A 22,243-nucleotide genomic window follows, 5' to 3' on the forward strand; every position below is an offset into this window, starting at 1 on the left:
GAAGACCAGGAGGGCTGCATCCATGCATGCGTGACAGAAAGTAGAATGCTGAAAAATTCAAAGTTTGGGTAATACTCAATTAAAGCTATCATTTCTGCTTCGGTCTCCTTCTGTGGCCTTACCAGAAGCAGCTTATCTGAACAACTATGTAAGAAAGGAATAAAAGCACTTGGATCAGGAAACCTGTGATTAGAACAATTATGAAGCAAATAAATCTTCCATTCTATATTCATGTATATTTAAAATTGCCAGATTGAAATGAGTCTTTTTCTACAACATTACATTTGCCTCATACTCCATTTCCTACTGATAACAAAAACCATGACAATAATTACAGAACTCCATCTGAAATGAAGTAGTTCACTGTACAGGAACAAACTTATGGTACTAATTTGCCAACAGCTAGAACGTAAAATGTCAGCTGAACGAACTCAGTAAGGAAATACTGGAGCAATTCAGATGACAGAGAAGGTTAATAAAACACAAGATACTGAAAATGTATATGATACATAGAAATCAGATCAGGTATTGGAGAAAAACATCACTTTGCATTTTCTGTGTTTCTTTTGACAGTTCTAAAACCAGTCATAGATTATGCTCCTCCTGAAAGTTCCTGCTTTGAATTTCTCTATTTACAACAAACTCACAGTATGAAAGAGTGATTTAATGAAACCCTACACGCTTAAAACATATACAAATGCACTTAATATAGGGCACAATTCAATCCCAAATCTGATTACTAGAGAATATCATCAAGCTAATTACCCATAAGGTATATGAATGACATGGTAAATTCTAGAGGTATTCACTTAAATTTTCAGAAGCTGATAAATGATCCTGTTAAATGTGTGCGTTGTCTTTTCTATGCCACTTCTGGTATTTTCAGTCACTACCTTTTCTAAGAAGCATGCCGGTTTAGGTCCAGCAGTTCTCCAGAAAGTCTTTCCTGTTTTGGACATTTTAAATGTCATTTCAGATATCTTTTTTGTCTAGCACAGCACCATGTAAAGTGGAATGAAACATGGGTGATCCACAGAAACCCACACTCAAGAAGTGTGTCCCAAGCAGATCAATGTAATCCCTTAACTTCTCAGGAAATTCAGCTTCAATCACGTTTGAATACAGTCAGATGTTCAGATATGAAAAGGTACACATGTTCTAGTATGAGATCTGCATATGATGGGATGCAGAAGTCTGCATCATCCCACCAGACAAAACCAGAGGGAGATACAACTCCCACAGCAGCCTTCATTCCCTCCCTACAGTAAATCCACCCCCAAAGCAAGAACAGTTCTGATTCTGTGTAAATCTTGTGTAAGACCACGATAATACTGAAATCACCCTTCCCTAGTAAGGCAATAATAAAAGCACCAAAGTCAGATATCACATATCATTAGTCATGAAGGACTCCTACCTTTTCAGTTTCATATAATTTTCACTAGCTGCAGGTCTGCATTCAGCACGTTGCACCACTATTCCTTCCAAGGCAAGTTTATCTAGAATGAAAAGAAAATGAAGTAAAACTGGACATTAAAATAAGATCCACTAAGATGGTCAACATTTGGATTATTTTTCACTAATTAAGGATTTACTAAATATAACACATAATTGAAAGTTCTCAAATCAAGTTCTAAAATCTCTGCTATTTAGGTGCCAAAGAAATAAGCAAGAAAACCATGTTTGCAGAACTGGTACACGCTAGACTTCCTTGTTTTGCCTTCAGATATTTCACATATTAAGACTGAATCACAGAGCTCAAATTTTAAATAAGAGATTGAAACTCCTTTCTCTAGATGTTGCACTCAGATTATTAACCAAGAACTGTTTTCTGTAAATGAGCAATTAATACAATCAGTGGCTATGAAAAAAATAACCTACAAAGAGAACCCGATAATCAAAGTATCCAAAATTAGTGGAAGATAAAACAAAACTATTCTTATTCTCAGGAAAAGAGTACCACACTATCCTCTTGTTAAAACTTTTTTTTAGAAGTACACTAAAGGAACACAAGGCAAAGAAGTAATAATACAGCACTTGGTAACAGTCAGGGAAAAGAAGTAAAAGCTTTCAGTTAATAATCCAGGACAGCACATACACGGCTTTAGGTAACACTCCTCTCTGTACATTCACCTCTGTGACACAGTCACTTTGTTACCCTTCGTGACCACCTTTTGCCTAAAGCAACAATGACTAACAGAGCAAGGAAGTACCAGCCTACACCATAAAGGTAGGTAAACCCCAAAATTAAAAGGAACTTAACGCAGAAATGAAGAGAGAAGTGATGGTGGGCAAACTGCTTCACTTCTACTATGATTCTAGTGCATAATGTGTGGATGTGGGAGGAGTGCATGTCAATATATCCATCTCTTTTGGGCACAGCCAGTGCAATATGTGTTAAACAAACACCTCTGGAACAGCCTTGCGCTACAAGAAAGGATGACTTTAAAAGGCTTGATTAGCTCTCAGTAATAAAATGTCCTTCCAAGGACACTACACTGTCATTGTCACCTTCTGCTGACAATGTCACAGAAGATGACAGAAATGCTTAGAAATACTGATGCCCAAGTAACCCAAGGCACTCTGAAACACCTCTGTGTTTCCTATCACCTCATAGACTGAATTATTACTACATCTGCACATCTAGGTCTGCTCTCCCTGAATAATGCCAGAAGCAATTACTCAGATATTATGTATTTTAAAATTTGGTAATCTAAAATTTCTTGGATTGATTAAAACTAAATTTTTAAAAGCAGTAAGAATGCCATATTTTTTCAGATAGGTTTGAATGAAACACAGAAAATTTGTTTCAAAACACTTCTGCTTTTGTGGATTCCCAGGTTAATGGTCAAAAGGGACAACTTGGCAAATTTGCCTGACTTCCTGTGTATCATGGACAGAAAAATTTTATGGCCTTTCTTCTTTACAGAACCTAGAAGTTATTTGTGGCTAAAGTGGTACTACTATTGCTGCTTAATTTCTAGTAAGAATTTGGCTTCAGCTTCTACCAGTTGGTTCTTCTTATGATTTTCTACACTATGGTAAAGAGCCTTTCAGTACCTGGTGCATTCTCCCTTTGAAAGTACTTATAAACTGTAATCAAGTTGCTTCTCAATCACCTTTTCAATAAATGAACCAATTTAAACTCATGTGTTATCTCATCGCAAGACATTTTTGCCATACTTAAATCACTCTGGGGTTTCTTATATGCATCTTGTTCAATCTCAAAATGACATTTTTTAACTTCTGCGATCAAATCCAGATGAAATGTTCCAATCACTTCATGTACAAGGCTGGCATGGTCTCCCAAACACCACCTGGCAGCTAAGCTTGTCTGCTGTCTAAGAACATCCACAGTCCAAAAAACCAAGGCTGACGTCCCACTTTCTCTGGACCCTCTTAGGGATTTTAACACAACCTGAGAGTCCAATACAAAGATACACACAAACCTCCGGATGCAAGACTGTAGTGAGGGAACACAGTTCTTATTCCTTTTGCAGCCGAATTAGATCTCATTCACCAAACTCAATTTCAGAGACTTGGGTCTGTCTTCAACTGTTGCAGGACCAGAGATGCAATGAAAATATATCCAAAATGCTACACATCTGCTTTGATGTTTGTGAGCATCAGGCTAGAAGGTAACAAAAGGCATGAAAGTGGTAGTTCCCTTTTAAAAACACCTACTCAAAGTAGACAGTACAAAATTAATGAATAGGTCCGAAAGATTAGCTAAGATCAATGATGAGAAGGGAAAATAAGACCTTTTCCCAGAGTCTCTCACTCTTAGTTGCCAAACAGGTGATGGCAGGTACAAAGTACACACTTAGCACAGCTCCAGACAGGCTCCTCCACAGAAACCATAGGTTCATCATTAGCTGCCAAATATATGCTCACCCTGACCTCCCTGCCTGAATGCTCTGGTGCCAATTCATAAAGCAATTTCAACTATTGTCTCAATAAGATGATAGATATGCTGGGGAGACACAGATTCCAGCTTGGAATCCTGCTGACAATCATTACCAAAGAACAGAATATGGTAGGAAACATTTAAACCAATGTTAAAACAGGAAGGAGAGAAATTTACTGGAATTGTGCAGTAGATGGTCTGATAGGGGTTGGATTTTTGTGGCTTTTAGAGAGAGAGATGGACTGGCTTGGAGATTTTAATGTATTAATCTTCTAGTCTGACTGCACTCAGACTGGACTTTCATTTCCAGCCACTGTCTTGTTGGACCACTGACTGCTAAGCTGAAGAGCCTGCTAGGAAAGCATTTCTGCCCATCCAAGCACTTAGGCAGTCTCCACCTTTATCAAGCCTAATAAAAATAAATCATGTCTTCTTGACCCTTCCATTATGCCAATTCTTTTGCTTCTTAATCATTCTTATTGGCCTGAGAAAGTCCAGTTCATGTACATCTCTCCTGAGATGTTGTCTCTCACAGCCAAACTTGACAGCACGTGGGTCAGGTTCTGGAGCTCACCAACTCCATCGCCTTGTGAGCAGTGCCAAGGAAAAAAGGAGAAAAAGACCATACTCAGGATGCATGGTTCCCAGGCAGCAGGAAAAAGGAGATGAAAGTGCAGTAAAGACAGGCTATGGGCACATGTGCCTCCAGCTCCTCTGCTGTTAGAAGATGGGCTGTTGCTTCCCAGCTGTCATGGTTTAAACCCACCCAGCAACCAAGCCCCATGCAGCCACTCACTCCAGGATCAGGGTGAAGCTGGAAAACTTTAAAGGCTGGGATAAAGACAGGGCCGTATCCCATATAACAGTTACTCAGGAAGACAAATGCCATCACTCCAAATGTTTCCCCTCTTCCTCCTTCTTCCCCCACTTAATATACTGTGCATGATGTCACATGGTCTGGAACACTTGGTCAGTTTGGGTCACCAGTCCTGGCTGTGTCTCCTCCCAACCTCCCATGCACCCCTAACTTCATCATCAGTGTGTCAGTACAAAAAGCAGAAAAGACCTTGGCTCTGTGTAATCCCTGCCCAGCAATAACAAAAACATCTCTGTATTATCAACCCTGTGTTCAGCATAAATCCAAAACACAGCCCCACAGCAGCCACTGTGAAGAAAGTTAACTCTACCCTAGCCAAAATCAGCACACAGCACCCAAGTCAGAAGCCCTGGTAAGCTCACACTGCTCACTTAAAATGGTGTGCAGCTTCCCAGGCTTTTGAGTGTGCTGGCTGGACAAGGAATAGCCCCTTACCTCACCAGACCTCAGCTCTGCTGTTACAGACCAAAGGCATTTTGTGGCACCTCTCTTGCCTCAAAGCTAGTCCCCTTCTCAGCCCATCCTACCCTGGTAGTTATGCAACTAAGGAACAGGATCTCCAGGTTTTCACTTGGCATTCCCTTATTTGGGCATCCAGTGATACATTCTATGTTTGTTTTACTGACCACTGCACAGAATGATGACCTCATGCTTGGCTGTCAATGACTTATTATACATAGATCAGAGCCTCTGCCCTAACTCTTGTGCAAACATAAGTACTGCAAGCTCTGTCTACAGTGTATTCTTGGGCATATAAACTTTGTATTTGGTGATAATAAAACGTTATCCAAACCAACTATGCAAATGGTTCTGCATCAGCAATGTATTGACTGTACTCTCATGTGTATCATCTCCAAAACCATCAGCAACTACCTCCTTGATCACTCACTAGAAAAAAAAATGGACCAAGAACCAAATCACAGCAACATCTGAGTGACAATTTTCTGCTAAACACTTGCCAGTTTGAAACCTGCAGGTTAAGTTCTGTATAGCTAAATGATAGGGAATCTAATGCAGTAGATATTCTACTACAAAATGACAAATGAAACATACTGAAGGATTTAACAGAAAAAAGCATCACCTGCTTTGCTGAACAAATTCTAATTAAAATAAAAAAGGGCAAACACAATTGGCACCACCCATTTTCTCTCCATCCACATTGATTAGAATTATACTACTTTTCCTTAATTTCTAACTGATTGATTTCCAAGTCAGATATTTTATCATTTTTCATACAGCACCTTTTCATATTTAAATACCTGGCTCAACCAATTCATCTTTCAGATACTGGCACAGCAGTTGCTTTTCCAGTCTTGTACAATTGCAGTGTTGAAAAATTGTTAAAAATATTAACAGAAACTTTGATAGTTTTTTTTAGACAGGCCCTTTAGAAACTCTTGACTGCAAATTGTTCAGACTTGCTGATTTGAAAATCTTTAATTTTAATTACTGTGTAGGGCTTGTCTTCAATAGCTGTTAATCAACATCTGGAGATATTATTGAAATGAGAATTTCTATGCTACACTGTGAGACAGGAGCTACTGAATGGTCTAATTGTTCAACAACCTGACCAATTTTCTGTGTTACAATATTAAATGACTAGCAAACTGGCTCAATAACCCTAACAGATTGCATTAGCATGGCTTCCTAATACACTTCTAAATTCCTCTCTCTCTTATAGCTGAGAATTTTCCTCATATTCTTCTGTACTCTAATAAAAAAATATAGCTGGTTTCTCTAACCCAGGTTATTTTCATTGACAGCAGACTGTCAGTAAAACTGCTGTTCTTTGCATTGGCAAGTAAGCTGAACCACTGGTAAAGCACCAACTTTTCCACGGTGTGTTCTGGTCCTGAATCCTCAGCTCTATGGCATGCTCAAGTTTACAGACCAGGAGGCTCAGGAAGAGGGTGGAAGTTGAGTGGGAGTGAGGCTATTTTCTAAAAGGAAACATGTAGAGCAGAAGGAGGGGCAGATGCCTGGCCCTCTCCTCCTAGGTTTTGTTTCTCTGTGTAGCTGCTAGACACCAGCACTGAATTGTCACGGTCTCCAGGACAGTTTGTCCGAGCGAGAACCTGGAAATCTCTGTGGATTGCCCTTCTGGTGCAACCCAAAGTGTGAGTAAGTTGGGAAGGGAGTACTACTACTACTACAGCTACTCTAAGTGTGCACAAGGGTGCTCAGTGTATTTTCTGACTTAATCTGAAACCAAAACAATATCCTTTCAACTGCTGGATTCCAGCACTATTCCCTACTTCAACAGCAATCCCAGCATAGAGGTGATACTAATAATCTGTGAAGCAGCAGCCACTTCAGGATTGCTACCCCACACTGGCAAGCAGGACACTTCAGCTGGATAGGGCAGAAACAGCAAGTTACTTAAATCCAAGTGGGAAGCAAGAAGATCTGGGATGCACTTGGCAAGTCTCAGCTATCACACACTGGTACACAACACAAAAGACTCTCAGAGCACAAAAAATGGTCAGAGTCTTTAACTTGATTGCAAGAAATATTTCCATTATCTTTGCCAAAATGAACTTCTGGATGATCTCTCAGTGCATGGACAAACGGACAGGAAAAAGGAAATCCAGCATAGCTACACCTACAAAAACCAGTAAGTTATATGAAATCACCCCACTAAAATTACATGCACTACAATACCATATGTATCACCAAGTGCAAAGCAAGAATGAGGCCTTTTGAGAAAGTCTTGTAGTATGGCACAGAAAGTGGAAAACTTTTGCTGAGAAATGCCAGGCTTTAATTTTGTGTTACAGATGACTGTCAGCTGCAGTGAAATAAAGCTACATGGGTTTGTGGGGATGAAAATTTTACAGCAGCTCTAAATTTTTCAAGTCTCAAAAGTTTAAGTGTAAATATTCATGAACTCCACAGAGTATATTTTCCACACCAAATCCATTTTGAATATTTTATCATACAAACCACTAAAATGATTTTGCACGATCTTTCAAAGAATACTTACTTGTTCACAGAAGTGGAAAATACCAACTGCAAGTGTTAGAACATTGAGAAGACGATGAAAAGAGAACACACACTGTTCTGTAAATTCTGTCTATTAAAACGCAAACAGCTTAACTGGACATAGAAAATTTCTTATCTTTTACAAATCCCTTCTCTCCTTGGAAATCCCTACTCACTTGTACCAGGATGCTCCTAGCTCAGGTTCAAGATATTTCAAGTTCACGGTGTGAGATGAAAGCACCACCAATCATTCTCTTAAGATTTAAAAGACAATAAGATGGTTCAGTATTTTAGCTATGTACAATCTAAACACACTACATGAATTTTCCATCACTTGCCAATAAAATAAATTTGAATGGATGTCTCCTGTAATAGAAAAAAAAAAATCTTACTTGTAACTAATTGGCTTTTTCATTTTCTCAATTACTAATTCAGTAACTTGAACTTGAATAACTTATTAATTAGTGATAGCAGTTAATCTTGAAAAAACACTCAAATGTTTAAAAATTAGAAACCAACTAAAATCTCTTTGACTGAAGTTATGTTAAACATATCCATGGAATCAAAGAGTTAAAAATACAACCATTACTAATTCCTGGTAAATCAAACCTAATTAATAATACCTGCTTAATATATCACATACAGGAGCAGAAAAATGTAGCCTATCAGCTCTAGGGATAGGATACCTTGGCACGGAGGAGTGAGAGAAAAACATTTATTTCCACCAGAGTCTGTTGCCAAATAATAAAATATTTTAGTGATTACTCTGTGGTATCAATAAACGACCTTACAGACAGTGGGAGCGGTAGGAGTAAGATACATAGAGCAGAAGACTTTACAGAAAAAAAATCTGCCTTTCCACTGCTAGTCAGACAAAGCAGGACACTTCTACCTGTAAAGTGAAAAATACATCTTGAAAAAGATAGAACCTCCTCCTCTCCAGGTCTAACTCAAGGAAAACCTTTGCTCCCATCCATGCTGGGGAATGCATGCAGTGGCTCCCATCTGTCCACTCCCCAAGGAAACGCCCATAGAAATGTGTGGAGAGCTTTTCCTTTCCTGCTCCAAACTGCAAACGTTTAAAGGGGAAATCTTTTTCTGAGAGGCAACTGTGAGGCTCAAAGTACAGGAGAGAAGATATGCATTTGATTTCAGTGTGCTGTGCCGATGTTTCTGCCTCCCTGTACCCCAGTGTTGCTAAGCTATGGTGTTATGTGATGCTCAAAGCTATCTGTAGGCACACAAGCCCTTTGTTCCACAGGGCAGCTGAGTTTTTCTATTGAGAAAGAACAAACTGATGCTAGACAGTCTTGGTGACTTAAAAACCGTCACCAATATGAATGGTAAATCCTCCCTGAAAAACTGTTTTTGTCTAAGGCACACAGGAAGGCAAAAAAGCAAAACCTTATCAGGCTGCTGTTCTTGTGGTAGTGAGGATAGTCCCTTTTGACTGCAAATAAAAGCTTTTACCACAAACTTAAAACAGTCAGACCAACAAGTCCTTAGCACCGCTTCCAGGGTATCTACTGTGAAAACATCTAACTGCTGCACACATGCCTGATAAATGAGTGACATGCATGTGCACACATTCCACAGATGACACTCCCCCTTATACACACAGGGACACCTTTTGTTTCTGTGCTGTTCTGCTGTATGCATCAGATACTGTAACCAGTAACAAATGATGAAAAAACAATGTGAAAAAACAGGCTTTGTGAAAATAAAAATCCTTGAAACACTAATGAAGCTGTTTAACACCATAAGCACAAAATATGATTTGGCCAGCTGACACAACAAATACATCTTCAAGTATTAAAAATAAGTTGCCATTTAGTATAGCAGTATATATTTCTGTGCAGAACCCCCTAAGCTATGCAAACTACTTGGACTTAAAGGAAAGAAACAAAACAAACAGTTGTTATACACTTCTTCCCTTACACAGTTAAATGCAAATTCTCCCTTACAGTCATATTCCTGCTATCTCCCAGCACACACAGCTGATACGCCACCTACTGCAAACCCAAGCTGACAGTCGGAGCAATGCAAGCAGCATTTCCATTTCAACATCGAGCTGGAGCTGAATAAAGGTGCTTTTTAATAAGAAACATTCTCCTTTGTAAGCTGACAAGAGCAAAGCAGGATAGCTGTATTGTTGTCCTAGCTTCAATAATGGAGAGAAAAGCAAGCAGGAGAGAAAACGAATGCGAAGAAAAAAACAGCAACTCTGAAAGCTCCGAGCTAGACAAGGACTATAAAACGTCTCTGATTACTCTGAATGTTGGTGGTTATCTATACATCACACAAAAACAGACACTGACCAAGTATCCAGATTCTTTTCTGGAGGGGATCATAAATGGAAGAATAATGTGCCCCTTTGATGCAGATGGTCATTACTTCATAGACAGAGATGGACTCCTTTTCAGACACATCCTCAACTTCCTACGGAACGGAGAACTTCTTCTGCCAGAGGGGTTTCGAGAAAATCAACTTTTGGCACAAGAAGCAGAATTTTTCCAGCTTAAGGTACTCTCAGAGGCAGTGAAATCAAGGTGGGAGAAGGAACAGCTAGCATCTCGAGAGACTACTTTCCTGGAAATAACTGACAGCCACGACCGTTCACAAGGACTTAGAATCTTTTGTAATGCTCCTGAATTCATTGCAAAAATAAAATCCAGAATTGTACTGGTGTCCAAAAGCAGGCTGGATGGATTTCCAGAGGAGTTTTCAGTATCTTCAAATATTATTCAATTCAAGTACTTCATAAAGTCTGAAAACGGTACACGATTGGTACTGAAGGAGGACAACACCTTTGTCTGCACCCTGGAAACTCTTAAATTTGAGGCTATAATGACGGCTTTAAAATGTGGATTTAGACTGCTAACCAGTCTGGATTGTTCAAGAGGGTCGATTGTTCACAGTGATGCACTGCATTTTATCAAGTAATCACAAAGGCAAAGGAAACGAGCACGCAGCCAGTAAAGCTCCTTGAGCTGCAGCCTCCTGGCATCACAAATAACGCATCTAACTAGACCTGTACCACAGAGCTCAGCTGCTAATCAACTGATGTGAGCTAATGGTATGTAAATCTCATAATGACATCTATCTCTGGCTTACTTAAGCTGAATGAAAATTTTATGCCTGAATTTAACAAGAATTATCTGCTTACATTGTAAACACAGATGGAATGCTTTCTGCTCTTTGTAATATGTTTTCTCAATGCTGTCTTTCAACCAGAGAGTCTAGCTGAATTTTTGTGTACCTGTGTGATGAACGTGCATATACCTAACTGCTCTGCTGAACAGCAGTGAGAGAATTTTCATATAATAAGCAGGCTTAAAGTATGTTTGCTTATAACAAATCCAGAATGGATTTTAACTGGAATAAATGATTTTGACTGTTCATTAGTGTTTATGGTAATCTATTGTACTGAATTTACAAAAAACAAGATTGCAAGAGTTTAAAACAACCAACTTAATGTTTAAGTTTAATGGTTTCTCAACTCACTTAACCCCAAATTTACACCATATTGCTACACTAATAGCAATTGCCAGAAACACGTAAACCAACAAAATAATGCTGGGGGAGTTGAATTTGATTATAGAAATTGGGTCCAATCTGCACAAGAACGTGAAATTTTCTAATCATACATACATATCAAATAGCTAACAAAAGTATTTGACATTAAGTTTAGCATATTTCCAGTAATGGCATCCTACAATGCCAGTCAGTATTTCCTAGCAATCATTTGTGCTCGTAAGGACAGGCAATGAACAGAGCCCTTGCTCTGCACAGTGGCTTACTAAATGCAATGAGTACTATCAGTTCTGAACAGACCACCTGCTGGCACTAAAGACAATTCACTCTAAGTACTGAAATAAATACCTTCATTCTCCTCATCTCCACTATATATCAAATCTTTTAATTTATATTTTAAACAAAGGTTTAATAGTTTCTGTATACCAACTGTAAGTAATTTAAATGCAAGTATTACGAACCAGACACTTCACAAAAGCAAACTGAAGAATCATCACAAAAGGTAAGAAGAAGCAGCACTAACTCTAAGCTTTGCTTGTCATTGAAACCAATCATCATTCATAGCTCACATGAACCCAAAATTCAAGTAAAATGCTTATGAACAAAGCAAAAAACCAACTAAGTAGTTCTCCCAAAACATCGATCTTGTAAAGGAAAAAAATGTTAGTAAAAGGCAGTACAATCCATACTAGAAGTGACAATCAAGAAAAACAGCTAACACAGGACAGGCTGAGAACAGTTGTGGTTTGGATTTTAGGGGGAACAAATTAACCCTTAGTAGCAAGGGCTGAGAATACAAATGCAAGGTCCACTTATCCATCAAGCTGAAATTTTTTTTCACTTTTAACATACAACAAGTATTGTTAACTAGGTCCCTTGCTAGAGATGAATTAATACACGGATGCTACATCTCCAGACCAGGCAGCAGTGACTGAAATATATTCCAGTTTGATTTTATCAAATGGGGGAATTCAACCTCTCCAGGATACTCCATCAGGATGAATCCACTGTCTAGAAACAATGAAGTTTTCCGTCTAGTCCTCATGATACAGACTTACAGTTCATAAAAAATGTGGTTCTATAAAAGATATGGTTCTAAGTGGAACTTTTCCAGACTCTAATGTTTAAAAATCAGATCACTTTACATTTCAGGCATACAAGCTGAAGAACTGTCTATGTCTCCCAAAACTTCTCTGAATTTGTCCAAATGCATTAATGATATACACACAAAAGATACATAGTAAAATACTATTGTTTACATCCGCCACCAGCATGTGTCATCTTCTTTCCTCCCCCTCCAAGCTATTTTCAAATTGATGTATTAAAAAATCCTCATTAACCACTAATCTTGTGCTTCTCAGAATCTGTAGGACTTCTGTGAAAAGCAAATGTGAAAGCTTCCCTAAAAGAAATACAAAATCCTGCTGATCTTCTAGGACAAGAACTAGAAACACAATCACACAGGAGGACAATTACATGAAAACCTCTTTGTAGATACAATTCTCTACATGAGCAAGAAAAAGTGATAAGACAATCTAAAAAAGCTCCATAATGAACCCACAAGTTTTAAAGCAGCATGCTCAAAGTGCTGTCAAATACACAGCCTGCATCAGCACAAAGTCTGGAGGAGGCTGTTGCTCCTGGGATGTCAAATCATCCATTTGCACTTAAACACTTTTGATTATAACCTTCATTTGTCCTGGGTCTGTGACTGAGATTTAAAATGTAATTGCAGCTGAAAAGAAGGAAAGCGAAAACCAATTAATAAACAATTAATATCTGTTAACTAAAATACATTGTGGTTGCTCGTCTTTCTGTTGGGCTCTTAGGATGCCAAACACCAAGAAATCAATTGTTAGCACTTCCCTATCAGAAAGCAGCACCAGATTTTATTGGAGCATGACTTTTGCTCATGAAAAATCAGTAGAGAATTTGATGGGTCTGCATTTATTGTAGAAAATACTTTCAGGATATAAGTTATTCAGAAGCTGATAATCACAGGTAACATGGAAACTATCTGAAGCATCTTCTAAGAATATTCTACAGCTTTTCATAAAAGATTTATTTGCCAGGCTTTTGGTTCAGAGTATCTACTGCCCTCTCAACTCACAAAAGAGAACTTGAAGGAAAAAAGGGTTTTTTAAGTGAAAAATGTATCTCTCTAATCATTATTAAAACAGATGCCTGTGTTGTTTGGTTGGTTTATTGGGTTGGTTTGTTTGTTTGTTCAAAATTCAATGATTCATTACCTTATGTAATTTTCACTGGATTTTTTGTATATTTCTGTGTAAGTAACACTGACATCTATGGCACACATGCAAAGTCATCCACTGCAACACACCTCAATCTTGTTTCTTTTCCCTTTTTCATGAGCAGTGATGCATTTCTGCAAGTGTCAGGGTCTGAAATTTTTACATGCTACCTCTGATGGAAGGCATCTCACTCAGCTCTTTGAATTACACAGCAGAAAGGAACATGGAGGTAAAAAAAAAATAATTAATTCCCTTCCCTATTCACATTGAACAAATCCACAACTGTCTTGAATCATGCCATATCAGCTACAATCAGACACTTCAAACTAGATATAAACTTGAGCAATTTTTCAGGGCAGGACGGTCTTGCTTTGGTACGTGAACAAAGAGACCACATAAAACCTCAATACTGTGAATAATGTTTCATTTGTGCTCCATAAACATACTAAATATAACATAAATATACTGTGCATATGTTCAGCCAGTCAGGTGGATACTTGGGTTCCATCAGAGTGGGATGAACCAGAAAAAACACCCAGTTATGCATCAGCTACCTTTTCTGTCTTTTCTTTAAAGTTGGAAATTTCATATTGAATAACTACTATGACAATATGAAAGCTGCAAAATCAAGCACTTAAGTCAGAAATACCCACAGTTGTTCTAACAACATTAACATTACTTAGTATATGATGTGCATGCAAAATATTTCTATTCTCCTTTCTCTCACTAAGACTCGGATCACAACAAACGTATCAGAACTGTCCTACAACTATCAGGAAGGAATGGCAATTACCATGATTTCTCTGATGATCTTCAACTGCTCCAGTTGGAGTAAGAAGGAACTTCCTCCCATTTCCCCAAGGAGGCACTTAACCTTCTCCCAGGTTTGGTCAGCTCTGCTTGCCTCCCTGCCTGTTTTGTCAGGTGAGAAGAGGGGTCACCAAGCATAAAGGACAGAGAAAACGGGTCACCAGCAGAAAGGACAACTGGAGGCAGGACTAAATTCCATAGACTACAAAAAAATGTCCTTGCTCCTATTAATTTCTTGAATGACTACTCATGGAAAAGTATAAATGGCTGCCAAACTGACCAAAATACTGACACATGGATGCCCATCTTTCCCCAGTGGTGGAGGAGAAGCCAAGGACTCTATTACACTTGGCAGTGCACTGGCATAGGCGTCAACTATATGAATGTTCATATGAGAACAAAACCTACAAGTTTTTTAGGTTTGTAGAATAAACATACAAGGCTGCACTATGACAGACTAAAGCCTGTTTTAGCCCAGTTTTCCCTGGTGACTGGGAACTGTTTCCATTTAGAGACTTCACATGTCTGGGTGAATCCCCATTTTTTGGCCTTTGACCCTCACATTCTTTCCTTTGTCTTGTTCTTTCCTCCCATCATACAACTATTTTTCATTTTAGTTTCACCATATCCCTTCCTTTCACCAGGCCAGTTGTGGGGCTTTGTCAGGGACGCCTAGGAAAGAATAAATACTGGGAAAAACATATACAATGCCTGCTCAAAGGATTCCTCTAATCACTTACTGCCCAATGACTTCCAGAGTCAGATGTGGTTTCTGGAGGTAATCTTGGTGGTGTGAAGTACAGAGGCTGCACAACAAGGTCAAATTGCAGCTCCAGTTCTGTACCTTCAGTACTGACTCACCCACTGACCAGTGTTTCACAGCCTCATAATTGCACTATTGATATTTTCAAACACTCACATCTTATTTTTTATTTTTTTGCATTTGTACCTATTACAACTGTTTAAGTGACAACAGGTCACTTCTTTTCTACAGTAGGTAAAAATTACATCATCATTTGCAGAAAATTGGCGGCATTGTTATTTTCGCCTCTTAAAAGCATTACAAGGTTTCCACTCAGTAAGACCAGAAGAGGTTAAGAAAATGATCTTCTTCCTCCTTTCTTCATTAGTATACAAGCAGAATAAGGGCAGGCAACAAATAACAAAATTTAATAAGAGCAGTGTCTAATCCATTAATTTATTTGTGTAGAAGGGTCATGTTGCCCTAATGCTGCTGACTGATAAATCAGGACTGGGGATGAAGAGCACAAATTCACTTGGGTCTGTGACAAAATAAATACTATCTTCCTCAGCTAGATCATCTTTGCTAAATAACTATTACATAAACCTAACATTGTCTGCTGCCCTGCAACATGGGGTAGATTGACAGGAAAGTGACTACTAGTTAAAAAAATGAAGGAATCCTTATATGAAGAGAGAGGCTTGCATAATTTATTGTGTTGAAACAAAATCAGTAAGACGCAAGAAATTTAGGATCAGAAAAAATAACATTTGGGGGTTTATTTACATTTGAAATAGACATTCTGTAATTCCTATGTATTGGTATATCACAGAGAACATTGTCTCAAAACACTGCCTCCTTAAATCATTATCATTCTCAATAAAACGCCAGAAAACAAGCAGCATGGCAAGGACTGGGGAAGGTAGGAGGAAGATGTATGATGACACCTGAGGAACACGGATGAGAAAGCACCCCGAAAAAGAAACTGTGGCTGCCTTTCTTCTGAAATTGCGTAATATTCTGTAGGTAGACAGTTGATTTCTTTTCCCAAAAACGTTCATAGTAGGAGTACCACACACAGCTAATGCAAGTCTCCCAAGAAGCTGTTTCTGTCTGTGCTGCTCAAAGCTGGTACAATAATTATAGCTGTAAACAGCAGCTACTCATTTAAAACAGTATTACGACATGATGATATGCAAGCTCAACATGCTAGGATTTCGAAACCAAGTTGTTAGAAGATGACTCCTATAAACTGAGTCATTCTGAATGTCTGTAAGCTTCTCCTAATAATGCTAAAAATTACCACAATATTGCCTTGTTCACTGGTGGTGTGACTTTAGGGGACATAACCTTGGTTTACACACAGTTCACGAAAGCCATCATCTTTGTGGGCATTAAAGGGGGATTCCACTCGCTGCACCCCAAACATTTCTTTTAGTTCTGTGAAATGCTAGATCTCTACGCTTTTCCAGGATACATCTTTTTTTTTTCCTTTGACACCACCAAACTTCCAGTGGCAGCTTTGTTCCAGGTAAGGAAAGCCTGCTCTAACCAAAGCACAAGGTCTCCTTGCTCACAGCTCCTGAAGAGAGATTTGGCATCCTGTGTAAGGGGGTGGCACTTGATCACCAACAGAAACACATCAAGGAGACAAGAATTCAGATTTAAAAACGCAAGGCTGCTTGCAGGGTAAATTCCCCAGGAAGATGAAGTCCCAAGGGGCTTGCTAGAGTCTGGAGTCTGATGCTCAGGGAAGTCTGCAGTGCTGGACTTCCCCATCTGTGAGAATGGGAAGGAAGAAGTGTGGTGAGAGAGCTTATGAGCACTATGAGATGAAGAGAAAGGGACCCAGTATCACTCAGTGTCAGCTGAGGGTCTTGGTTTTGCGATGAAGACACATGCCCACACAGTGGAACACTGAGGTTATACAATACAAATAATATCTAATAATCCTGAAATTAATAAATAATAGGGGGAAAATTTAACAAAATTCTCCTTTTGCTTTTCATATGCCAGCTTTCAAAGAGAAAATTTTCTTTACTGTAGACAAAGTCAGAGGAATTAACTTTTTTTAAAAAATTGTTAATAGAAAACTTCAAACTACAAATCTCCTGCTGCAGCTCCACAGAAATATATTTGTTAGCTCCTAGGACATTCTGACTTTTATATTTTAGTGAACAGATGAAAAAAACAAAAAAAAAGTACAGGTCAGAGGTGGATACAGAGTCTCTCAATTAGGAAGTAAAAATAAGCAAATAAACTAGCAATGAACAGGCTAAGCATGAAAAGATGTAAATAGACCAAGCAACTATAACATCAAACCCAGTCATTTATTGCTTCTCCACTACTTAAATAAGGCCTTTGGCAAGTAGGGATAAAGTAGTACATTTTCTCAGTACTGAAACTGGTAATCTCAGAGGAGACAAATTAAAGGTCCTGCCAGCCAGGTTGGTAAGAAACAGATAAAGAGAGGAAAAGGTACTCTTGAGGTTAGAAGTCTTATCAATACTAACATTATCTAAAGCCTGCAGCACTGCCAGTTCTTGTGACATTTCCAACACATTTTCTAAAATGAACAGCAAATAAAGTTCTTTCCCAACAGGGCAAAAATCTAACATGTAGGCTATCTTATGCCTTTCCACATGATGATTAAAGTCCACTTCTGTAACTTTTCTGCCACACCAAGATTATGATTTCTGGGTTTGCCCACAGAGATCCCTCAGACAACCCGCATTAGTAGGACAGTATGTTGAAGCACAGCTACACATTGCTCCTGCATCACCACTGCTATTGGCAAGATGCTGGGGCTGGAAAAGCCTGACAGCTCAGGAAGAGCACAAAATGAGCTTTGCTAGACTGTTTCCAGACTCAAGCATACAGAAAGCTCAGGTCCTCCAACTGCACTACTGCCTTCAGTGTTCTTGCAGCTGCAGCTACCAAAGGCAAAGATAAATGACTACACACAATCTTGGAAGAGCAGATCTCGCCTTTGCTTTAATTGCTTTCCCCCAAAAAAGTTATTTCTGTGGGTAAAAAGAAGAAACTTCTAACTAAATATCACTGGTGGACGCTGTGTAACAATAGTATAGAACTGGGGCGAAAAAAAAAAGAAAAAAGGCAGGCGGGAAAAAGAGGGAAATAAAGCCTGAGTGTAAAAGTACTGGGTCAGACTAAAGGTCTGGTTTGCTCACCATCATGACTCCAGTAAAGTGGTCACAAGTGGACATCTATGAAGAAACCTAAGGACAGTGCAGACGTGTGATTCTCCTACCGGTTATGCATCCCAGTGCCCACCTGGATTTTGTGGCTTGGGGTCTCTCAAATCAGATGCCCCCTTGATCTTAGACCCCTTAGGTGGATTTTGGCTGATAAGAAGCTCAACAGAACCCAGAAATGTGAGCTCACAGCCCAGAAAGTTCATTGTACCCTCACCTGCATCAAAAGAGGAGTGGCCAGCAGGTCCAGGGAGGAGATTCTGCCCCTCTCCTCTCTTGAAACCCCATGTGGAATACTGCTGCCACCTCTGGGGTCTCCAGCATAAGAAGGACACAGTCCTGTTGGACAGGGCCAGAGAAGGGTTACAAAGGTGATCAGAGGGCTGGAACACCTCTCCTATGAGCTCAGGTTGAGAAAGTTAGGGTTGTTCAGCCAGGAGAAAAGAGGACTCCAGGGTGACCTTAGAGCACTTTCCAGTACCTAAGGGGAGCTACAGGAGAGATACTTTTGACAAGGGAATGTCATGATAGAACAAAGGACAAAGGCTTCTCAAAAGTGAAAAAGGGTAGATTTAGATTATATATTATGAAGAAATTCTTCACTGTGAGCATGGTAAGACACTGGAAAAGGCTGCACAGAGAAGTTGTGAATGCCTCATCCCTGGCAGTGTTCCAGGCCAGGCTGCATGGGGCCCTGCGCAACCTGGCCTAGTGAAGGCTGTTCCTGCCCATGGCAGGGGGATCGGAACCAGATAATCTTTAAAGTCTTTAAGACAACCCAAACTATTCTATCATTCTACAATCTTTCATATCCCTTTGGTCTCTAAGGTTGTGTCAGCCTTCAGCAAATACCACCTTTATGTCCATATCTTCTGTCAAGGAATTCAATTACATTCTGAGTGCAGAACCACCTAATTTTATTTACTTTGAAACTGACTCCTGCAAGCCTTACATCTGCTGCACGTCAATCTCACACTGGCCAAGACAGAAAACATTTGATTTTTCTCTGCCCCTTTGATCCATCATTCAAGGCTCTGAATTTGCAATACTCCAGAAATCTGAATCCATCAAACGTGATCATGCTGGTAGGTGGGTGAACTGCAATAATTAGCAAAATACCTCATGGAAGACAAACACAATTTGCGAAGTTATAATCTGCAATGCCTGAAATGGCTAAGATTCCTGGAATTCCTCAAGAGTCATGAGGAAAACAAAGAACTCTGGTACAAGCCAAAAGCACACTTCTGTTTAGTTCAGTACTTCTACTGATGCCTTGGGAAGGCTGACCTGGAAAAGAGAGTGGACAGAGCTAGAGGATAAAGTAGGTATTCATTAAATGGCCTTTAAGGATATACCTTGGGCAGTACAAGAGCCTGACCAGGGCTACGCCCAAGGTGGACCCAAAATGGTCACAAAATGGACGACCACTCATGAGGTCTTACATTTTTATAAATTTTCGTCCATTTGTATATTGGGGCTTATTGTCCAATTACAGCTTCAGATTATGAGGTCCCTTCCTTCTTGCTCCTCTCTTCAGTCCACCATTGTTTACACTTTTGGGCCAGAAAACTTCTAACAGTTGTCCTTGGTCTCCATCTGGAAAAGGATTTGTTTTGTCTACTCTGTGAAGAGAGCTTACTAACACTTAATATGAGGCTCAGAACTACACACCTAGGCAGCACAGAATCTGAAAAACAAGAAAGCTAAAACTTAAGGCATCACTACAAGGTGGACATGAACATCAGAGAAGGACAAAATACAGTCATGGGATTAACTCCCATTGTTTTGTATCAGGTTCTGTTCTCAAGAGAGAAACTGTACAACAATAAGTACATTAGTTTGCTCAGACATACATGTTAGACTATTCATACAATATACTAAAATAAATAGCCAGACTTGAAGGACACCAAGGACATTTACGCAAATTCTCAAAAAATTTAATTCCAGTTAGTGCTGACCTACATTAAATCCATATAATTTTGCTATTCTACCACTGCATATTCCATGTTCTTCCACAGTATTTATTATAACCAGTACCACAGGCCTTGACTACACATACCTTAAAGCAGGAATCACTGCTTCTTTGTGTATTTCAACAGGTACCAATGGAGTCTTACACTGATTACGGCTCCTGGAAAGCTACTGGGAAGCTTGCATTTTAAGTTGTGTTGCATTTATCTGCCAACAAACCCAGTTATACTTTTAAGACAAAAACTGTTTCTGTGTCTTGAAAATGGCAGAATCTGCATCTAAATTATATTCAACACTGAGTGGTAAGCTTGTATTTAAATTAAAAGTTACTGTTTTATCCCTCCTCACAATCATTTTCCAGTTAAGTTTTGCTTTTGAAGTTTAATTAATGTATGTTAACTGCTTGAAAGAGGATAAAATCAAATGTGCACTTAGTAGCTTTATACCATCCCATGTTATACCATAAGAAGACTCTGTCTTTACCAAAAAATTGCTGATTTTATCACATGGAGTTCAGTGGTTATCATCATGCTTACAACAAATTTCAAATATTCCAACATATGTATAATCAACATGTGAATCCTTTTTTTACCACAATATCAAGAAATTGAGGACGTGGTATCTACAAACAGTTTGAGTGCTGTATATATGTGTCTGCAGTCACATTCACACACTCACAATTGGTAAAATTTTAATACTAAATTCCCCCTATATTGTCTGTCTACATGCCCAAAGCTTAGGCAATATAATATACTCAGTTGATGCCCATGCAGGTTCCATATAATGCATTTCCACAAGGACAACACCTAACTACATTTGCTCTTACATGAGAATGCATTTCTTTACTGTATCATTCTCAGCAGACTACACAGGCTCAGAGCAGCAGCTTCTGCATATTTTTATTGGGGGGGAGCAGGTAACACTTTATACTGGCACAAATGCTTGGTTTTCACAGCTTCTGTCACCACTGACAGCACTTTCAGGTAGGTGCAAGAAATGCCATAAACAAACAAGAGCCATATACACATATTTGGATTTGAATCACTTGCTCATCCTCATATAGGACCAAGCAATTTCATTCCTCTTTTCCTTTAGCTTACTGTGTCATTTGCTATGCTCCTTTCACTTTTAGCATAAACCAGCCTTCAGGCACTAAGTAACACCAGTTGAATCACCAAGCACTGTTTATCACAAGCCCTAAACAAATAGGATTTCTGTATGGAAAAACTGATCTAAAATTATAAAATGCAAAAGGAACTCAAATTTAGTTTAAGGAAACTTGTCTCACATATGTTTTCATTCCTGAATATTTTGACTGCAAACATCATTCGAGATATCATGGATACTAAAGATTTAAATGGGCTCAACCAACAGGGACACTTCATAGAAGAAAAGTCCATGAGGTCCTGTTAAGTAAAACACCATCACTTGTGGTTCTGGAGCTCCCTGAGCTGTGAATCATTAAAGGCTGCTCAGAGAGAAGGCACATGCTCATCCCTGGAAACATTCAAGGTTAGGTTGGACCGGGCTCTGTTTTTGTTGAAGATGCCCCTGCTCATTGCAGGGGTGTTGGACTAGGTGAGCTTTAAAGGTCCCTTTCAAACCAAACTGTTCTATGATCCTATGAGAAGCATCTTGGGGAGGTACCATTGTGCTTCTCCCATGTTCTTACACTCATCTATCTCAAGGCATCTGCTGCTGACCACCACTCAGGACAGGACACCAACCAGATGACCTTTAGTCCAACCCAGCATCAGTATCAGATACTCACAGTCTCTCTCAAACAGCATCATGTAGAGTAGCAACACTACCATGGCTTTTCTAGGTGGTTTAGAATTATCCCAACAATAAATGTGATAAAAAATGTCATACATAATACTAAGGATTCACGACAAAAATTCTGAAGTTTGATAGCACCTTACCCATGTAAAAATGTTTTAAGCATGTAAATCAAAT

At 39.1% G+C, this 22,243-nt stretch overlaps 2 protein-coding genes across 3 annotated transcripts in view; one reads left to right on the forward strand and one right to left on the reverse strand.

Annotated features, from left to right (window-relative positions):
• The window catches only part of GTF2F2 (general transcription factor IIF subunit 2), an 80,154-nt gene that overhangs the window by 41,245 nt on the left and 16,666 nt on the right, over positions 1-22,243 (reverse strand). For both annotated transcript variants that reach the window (XM_066176198.1, XM_066176199.1), the window contains exon 6: positions 1,415-1,496. In XM_066176198.1, the coding sequence (XP_066032295.1) occupies positions 1,415-1,496 (82 nt within the window). The remainder of the gene's footprint in view (positions 1-1,414; positions 1,497-22,243) is intronic.
• KCTD4 (potassium channel tetramerization domain containing 4) lies at positions 9,791-13,363 on the forward strand. The gene has a single exon (XM_066176200.1). It carries the CDS (start codon positions 9,933-9,935, stop codon positions 10,704-10,706), a length of 774 nt encoding a protein of 257 aa, XP_066032297.1. The 5' UTR covers positions 9,791-9,932; the 3' UTR covers positions 10,707-13,363.

Source organism: Chamaea fasciata, unplaced genomic scaffold, assembly GCF_029207755.1.
Source record: "Chamaea fasciata isolate MVZ Bird 193981 ecotype frontalis unplaced genomic scaffold, bChaFas1.0.hap1 SCAF_2, whole genome shotgun sequence".
NCBI classification, from domain to species: Eukaryota; Metazoa; Chordata; class Aves; order Passeriformes; family Sylviidae; genus Chamaea; species Chamaea fasciata.

Excerpts from the sequence above, each read along its gene's own strand:
- KCTD4 (XM_066176200.1), top strand. The coding sequence starts at position 9,933 with ATGGAGAGAAAAGCAAGCAGGAGAGAAAACGAATGCGAAGAAAAAAAC.